The following is a 7,449-nucleotide window of genomic DNA, read 5'->3' on the forward strand; positions in this document are numbered from 1 at the left end:
GACCCAAGATGCAGACTCCAGAGACAAACTTAAACCAAAACAGCTTTAATGCTGAACGCAAACATAACATAACAGGAAAAAACTCAAAATAAACTATCACCGGTGGACTGGCAAACACACAGCAAAATAAACGGTAGATCGCAACACGGACACAAAGAAACACAGGGCTTAAATACACAGAAGGAGCAATCAGGGAATGAGTAACAGGAGGGAAACACAGCTGGGGCAAATCAGAACTGACGAGACCAAAGAAGCGTAAACTGAACACACCGAGATAAGACAGAGACCTTCAAAGTAAAACAGGAAACACATAACACAGACTGAACAAAGACACAGACTCACATGCAGGCACTACAAAGGTAACAGAGACGTGGGACCAAGGCAGACACAGACACTGACTGGACACGGAGATATAGGAACTAAGGATACACAGAGACGCGAACTAGACAAGGGGATACAGGTGACAGGGGAGACAGAACAACTAGAGAAGACAGACATAAACCATAAGACAGAACTCAAAGAAACCAAAGACTAGAAAGTATAAATAATATAATAAACTCAAAAACCCCGGGGTCAATGACCCAGGCATCCTAACAAGAAGTAGAGTTAGAAACTCAGCCTAATTTGCATCAATACACAAATTTATTAACATTACTCAACTTTTGAAACCAGAGACCTTTTATGCATATGAAAGTGTAGGATAATCACAAATGTGTGGAAATAAATGTAACCAGCCTCTCACACAAACAGCTGGAACAACCTCTGAGTCAAACCCAGAGTTAGATTATTGTTATATACACCTTTGTTTTTTTTACTGGCTTATACAGAAGTAAAAAGACGTCTACAGATTGTTGATGCTGTACAGCCAACAGTGTGTGTTCAGACAGTTTGTAGTTTATGATTTATACTCATTTGTTAGAGCTGAATAAAAATCTAAGAGGACTTTTTGGAACTTTGCTGAAACAAGTTTAACTGTAAGGTTGATGGAACCAAACTTATTATACTGAACTAAGAGTAAAATTTAAACCTAGATATGAAAACAATATATAGTTAAGTAGAATAAAAATAAAAACTGGACTTTGAAAAAAATAAGTCAAATACAGTGAAACATTTTATTCGATTAGGAATGCTAAAATAAAATATAGTTTAGTATTGTTTGGAAAAAAAATTATTACAACTTGTCTGACGAGGCAGTGAAAGTACATGCACTCATTTTGCCTCTGCAATGCCGTCCATACAAAACAAGAAAATCCACTCTGGAAACAAACTAAAATTAAACTGAATTCAAAGCAAAAAGTAAAAATGAAATAATCATTTATAAAACTAATTATACAAATCAGAACTATAATAACAGAGTCACTGACATTTGTATGATGAGGTAAACCTGAAGCATTTTTATGTACAACTCTAGTCTCACTGTGACAAGTTGCATTTATTATCAACTATAAATGGAAAAGATATATTTACATTTTCTTTCTCCTTCCTGCTCTTGCTCGTTTGACAGACAACAGTGCAGTGTTATATTTATGTTTTCAACAGCATCACATCCCCGTTTCATATCTGATATACACACTGGATCCTTCTGGTGAAAAATTTTAATATTCAAATGTTGACCTTTGGGAAATAAGATCTCTGTGTTAGTGTAGCCCGTAACATTTACTCGACAGCAGTTTTCATGAACACACTGAGGAGTGACATCAAGGAGAGAACTAACCAGATGTAAGTTTAATTTTATTTATTTTGTTTTTTTGTCATTTTATCTTTGTACATAAGCACAGGTCGAATGTAGATGATGTCATTACTCAGTATTTCTGTTTTTCAGTTTTCTATATGACGCAAATGTTTGAATTAATCCATTTATATTTTGCGACCAAATATAAAAAGAAAAATATTTAACATTAGTAACGTTTCAGTACAGTCAAGCACTGAAATTTTTCCACTACACTCGTCTAGTATGAAAATTATCCAGACTACAAAAGCTAAAATTTGGGACTGATTGTGGGTAAAGGTTCACTCATGATTAGCCCAAAAAGATCAATATCAGGCTGAACCACAACATGCACTTCTTTAACCCAACAAAACTTTTCAAAGGATTATCTTTATATTTAACCATCATGTGTAAGTATTAAAAACTTCACAGTCAATGAAATATAACACACAATATAAAGCAGATACAAGTAAATTACTAAATGCATATGAACTTGTGTTTTTGAATGACCTGGCATTGGGCACTAATTTACAAGCATTTAGCTGCAGCTCTTCATTCATCTTTCCCTCTGTCCTCCTCCTTTCTTTATTCCTCTACATTACGCTGGGCGACTTGTTTAATGTAATATGTGGGAGAGAGTTTAAAGTATTTCAGTTCACTTTGTATTATAATAAATTCATGATTTGGAGTTTGTATGAATATGTTTCTGCATTGATCCTTTTGATTGTGGTTTGCGTATTTCAGCCTGACATGCACTGTTCATGCAGCACATAAGAGTTACCAAACTGGCTCTATGTCAGCTCAAATATGTCTGACATAAAAGATGCTGCGGAGTTTATTAATTATTTGTTTTATTTATCAGCTCAATTTCATCTGGTTTAATGAAAACATTTGGACTCCTGACACTCTTTATGAACCCTGTGGCTCAAACAGCACAGCATTCATGAGTTTGAGTTTATGGTTGTCAAACTTCTATCTGATTGATTCAGAACTTATAAAATCTATATAATTTGCACAATGAAAGTCACCTTTTCACTGAGCATGATATTTGTTTCCTACTCACAGCACAGAATTTGTTTACAACGAAAAGCAGAAGTAGAGTTAAAAACTCAGCCTAATTTGTATCAATACACACATTTATTAAAATTACCGAAGTTTGGAAAATGGAGACTTTTTTATATAAAAGTGTAGCGTAATCAGAAATACTTGGAAATAAACATAACCAGCCTAGAGTTTTTAATACTTACACATGATGGTTAAATATAAAGATAATCATTTGAAAAGTTTTGTTGGGTTAAAGAAGTGCATGTTGTGGTTCAGCTGTAATAATCTACAGGCTGGCCTGCACGTCAGAGCAGGATAAGTGTTTAAGAGGATGGATCCATCTTAACATTATATATTATAAGAACTTTATGTTTTTTATGTAATAATCTTCATTTAGTTGATAACCTGTAGCAAGTACCTGAGTAACTGTAAAGTGGTTACTATTGTTATAAACACCTGCTTCATGGGGCTGATAACATCCAAAGCGTGTGTATATTAAACGTTGTTGAACCTGAAAAGACTTGTTTCGTCAAATAAATACTGTCAGTTTGAGAGGTTTGGATTAAAAATGATTAGATGTCTGAGTAACTGCAGCTGAAACAGTGATGTCATGATTCATAATGGTTCACACTATTTTTCCTTATCAGGCTTCTTTTCATATATATTTCCTACCATGATATATTGATCCATCTTTTCTTTCTTGACATAAAGTTTGCATCAAAGAAGTTCTGTTCAAATCTTTGTTTCCTTGAGCAATAAAACATCACTTTCATCTGTCAGATCAAAGATGCAGTGGAGTCTGTATCTGCTTATTCTGATGGGTAAGTGGATTGTTTCACCCGATGTACTGTTTTAAATTCAAAATGAACACAGATTAATGTTGGTTCATTAAACATTTGCAATATTTCTACCAATGTATTCACTGAATATAGATTCATGTTTATCTGGCAAATCTTTTCTCCATCATCTAAATTAGTTTCTTGCATCAACACATTTCTTTCAGTTTTTGGGGTCAGTTTCTTGTTGACATGTCAGCTGTATAAGTATCATTTTAGTGAAGAAGCTCAAAGATATTTAAAATGATTCGGCCAAAATGTTTGACAAATCATTGCACTCATTCTCATTTATATGACAGTTTTAACCTGAAAGGTTTAATTTGCTAATCAGATTTTTATTTTATCATATTTCTGAATTTCAGGTCAGTGTTGCCTCTTTACATGCTGCCTGTATGAGTACCACTTTATTGAAGAAAACAAGAGCTGGTCTGAAGCACAGAAATACTGCAGAGAGAAATATACAGACCTGGCCAAAGTGTTTGACATGACAGACATGAACAGACTCCGTAACTCCGCACAGAATCAAGGAGAAGCCTGGATTGGACTGAACAACAACACAGGTGGAAACAGGACGTGGCATTGGTCTCTTCCAGGAGTGGAATACATTCATAATGACAGCAGCTGGAATCTGGATGGAAGAACTTCTCCTGATAAAGAACCGCCTGGAAACTGTGGGAGGAAAAGATACGATAAAGGAGATAAAAAGCTGGTAGAAGTTTCATGTAACATTACTATGCATTTCATCTGCTACGATGGTGAGGAGATGTGAATACTACTAAACGTTATTATAGTATCATGATATTAAGTAATCACATAATTGTCATTTCAGAAAAAAGTTTCAGGAGACAAATAATTGAAGGATGTCATTGTGTTTTATTCTGTTGGTTTTACAGGAATGAAGAAAGACAATAAAACATTCCATTTGATTGAAACATCTATGAACTGGACACAGGCTCAGAGCTACTGCAGATTCTATCACACTGACTTGGCCAGTGGACTCGATCAAGTAGATGGAGAAGAAATGAAGACCCTGTTTAACAACCATACCTTTAGTGCATGGGTCGGTCTGTTCAGAGACAGCTGGAGGTGGTCAGATGGGAGTGATTTCTCTTTCAGATACTGGGATATGGAGTTATTCAATGATAAACAAAGCAACAAGACATGTGCTATGACTCTGTTAAACAGATCAGGAAAATGGAGCTCTGATGAATGTGACAAAGAAAAACCCTTCTTCTGTTATGATGGTGAGTTTTACAATGAGTATATTTTTACAATGCTGAAAATACTATCAATACGAAGTATTTTTTCTACTTATTTTTTGTTTTTCATAATATAAAAAGAAGTAGTGACTGTAAAATAGCCATAGCACTCCTTGCTCTGTCTCTTTTTTTAATACCAATACTCATTAAAGTTATTTATTTTTAACAGATAATTTCATCCTGATCAAAGAAAACAAGACCTGGGAGGAGGCCCTGTATTACTGCAGAGAGAAGTACAATGACCTGGTGTCCATTACTAACTCCAATGAACAGAACTGGATCCAGGAGAAAGTCAAGCAGGCCAACTCTACCTACGTATGGCTGGGACTGCGCTACACCTGCACTCTGGGTTTCTGGTTCTGGGTCACTGATGAGGTAGTTGAATATAAAAACTGGGACTCTGGCGGAACGACTGATGGCTGTGACATGTCTGGAGCCATGAATAGTGGAAGCCCACATAAGTGGTCCAAACAAGCTGATAATAAAATGTTTAATTTCATCTGTTCTAAGAAGTAAAATCCTCTCTGATCATTGGTCAAAAGGGTTTGCATTTATTTACTTTGTGTTTGGGGTGTGTTGATTTTTAAAACGTTTCTTCAAAAGCATTCTGGGAAATGTGGATTCAAGTAGTTTTGGTGGGAGTTTGTATGGTTTGTATTTTGTACCTCACAATATCTAAAGCTGCTTGAGGTGACTGTTGTTGTAATTTTTTGCTTGGTAAGTAAAAATGGATTGAATCATATTTTTATATTTTTATAAAATATGGCTGGTAGTTTTTTCTTTGTTTGTTTTTAAAAATATAATTTTAGACTTCAAAATTGTAACTTTTTCACTTGTTTTACTTCAATGTCATTTTTAATAATTCATCTTGGCACTAGCAGCTCAAACCCCAAATTACTGTATTGATTCAGTAATAATTGAGGTAAAACCATAATTACAGTTGAGAAGCTGTAATTGTGATTTACTCGACATGAAAGAAAAGCTAAATATCAAATTGATTACAGATTAAGTAGCTTAAAAGATCCAATTTCATAAGGACTTCCATTTCTACATGGAAACGTTTTTATGTAAATGCTATAATGTATAATATTATGAAGTTTAATATTAGTTAGTATATGTTGCATTAAGGTAAAATCCCAAGGTAAAGTTCCTCATCCTTGTACAGTGGTACCTCACACCTGCTGCTTATTGTCTTCATCAGCTCACTGGTATTTAAGAACCAGCTGATTGCACCAGACTGTGTGCATGAGTGATGAGCAGACTCTTTCTTCTTCTTGTTCTCTTTCAAATTGCAGTTTTTCTGCTGTGAGTAGTTCAGACTTCCTCTGGTAAAACAAGGCTTTATGAAGCTCTGAACCTTGTTGAACCACTGTGTGAAAAGTTGATTGAAGCTTCTGTTATTACACTCTTGGGGGACATCTACTGGTGACAGTAGTTGTTGTACAGCCAAATGAAGCCTTACAAATGTGATTGAAATATTTTATAAAATTGTAAGAAACAGAAACTTGCAAACATTATTCAAATGCCCTGACTTCATTTGATATGTCTTTGGTGTTTGTATCTTATTTTAAATACTGCCTATAAAATAATGAGGAATAAAACATGTTAAAAAGAGAGTGTGAAATCGATCTGTTGATTGTAAATTTCAGGAGAGAGGAAAGATGTATCCTTACAATCCAGTGAGCCAGTAGGTGTGATTGATGTTCTTTTTTAGAAACTCCACACAGACAATGTCAGTTTCTTCATCATCATCATCATCATCATCATCATCATCATCATCATCTATTATATAGCACCAGACAGACCAAAGTGCTGAACAACACAAAAACAAAGAAAAGCAAAACATAGTATAAAATAATAGGAGGGAGTTAAAAGCCACGGAATAAAACGGGTTTTCGATCTGGACTTAGAGAGCTGCACTGAAGACACTTGTCTATAATGAAGGGGAAGGTTGTTCCAAAGCATCGGAGCCGCAATTGAGAAAGCTCGATCTCCTCTGAGTTTCAGCCGCGACTTAGGGACTGACAACAGCAATTGATCAGCTAAACGGAGCGAGTGAGTAGGAACATGAGGCTTCAACAAATCAGATAAATAAACAGGGGCCAAACCATTTAAAATTTTTAAAACCAATAAAGGACTTTAAAACGGATCCTAAAAACAATAGGAAGCCAATGTAGTGAAGCCAGAACCGGAGTGATACGGTCAAATTTCCTTCTACCAGTTAAAAAAAGTGCTGCTGCATTTTGCATTAATTGCAAGCATGACAGGGTGCCTAACCCAACCCCAATTAAAAGGGAATTGCATTGTGGTATCGTGCCATCTCTAGTCCAAACGTGAGGTAATAAAGGCATGAATAACAGTTTCCAAATTACGTTTGGAAAGTAAAGCCTTGACCTTCGATAGGCGTCTGAGGTGATAAAAAGACGATTTATCCACCCCATTTACATGACCATCAAAGGTAAGTGCAGAATCAAAATTCACACCAAGATTTACGATTGAACTTTTCAGAAGGGAGGTCAAAACACCAATGTCAGCATCTGGAGAAACAATAGAGCAATGCGGGCTAAATAAAATTTCTTCCGTTTTATTATCATTAAAATTT

General features: G+C 35.3%; 1 protein-coding gene across 2 annotated transcripts; it reads left to right on the forward strand.

Moving 5' to 3' along the window:
• Positions 1-646: 646 nt before the first annotated feature.
• Positions 647-6,480, forward strand: LOC120739335 (C-type mannose receptor 2-like). 2 transcript variants are annotated; one of them, XM_040041087.1, is made up of 5 exons: positions 647-1,719; positions 3,464-3,573; positions 3,951-4,343; positions 4,482-4,832; positions 5,017-6,480. In XM_040041087.1, exons 1-5 carry the CDS (start codon positions 1,676-1,678, stop codon positions 5,361-5,363), a joined length of 1,245 nt encoding a protein of 414 aa, XP_039897021.1. In that variant the 5' UTR covers positions 647-1,675; the 3' UTR covers positions 5,364-6,480. The 2 variants fall into 2 exon arrangements, with proteins under 2 accessions (XP_039897021.1, XP_039897022.1); XM_040041088.1 differs by having other exon boundaries at positions 1,234-1,719; positions 3,533-3,573; positions 5,017-6,479.
• Positions 6,481-7,449: the final 969 nt, after the last annotated feature.

Source organism: Simochromis diagramma, unplaced genomic scaffold (genome assembly GCF_900408965.1).
Source record: "Simochromis diagramma unplaced genomic scaffold, fSimDia1.1 OVJJ01000370.1, whole genome shotgun sequence".
NCBI classification, from domain to species: domain Eukaryota; kingdom Metazoa; phylum Chordata; class Actinopteri; order Cichliformes; family Cichlidae; genus Simochromis; species Simochromis diagramma.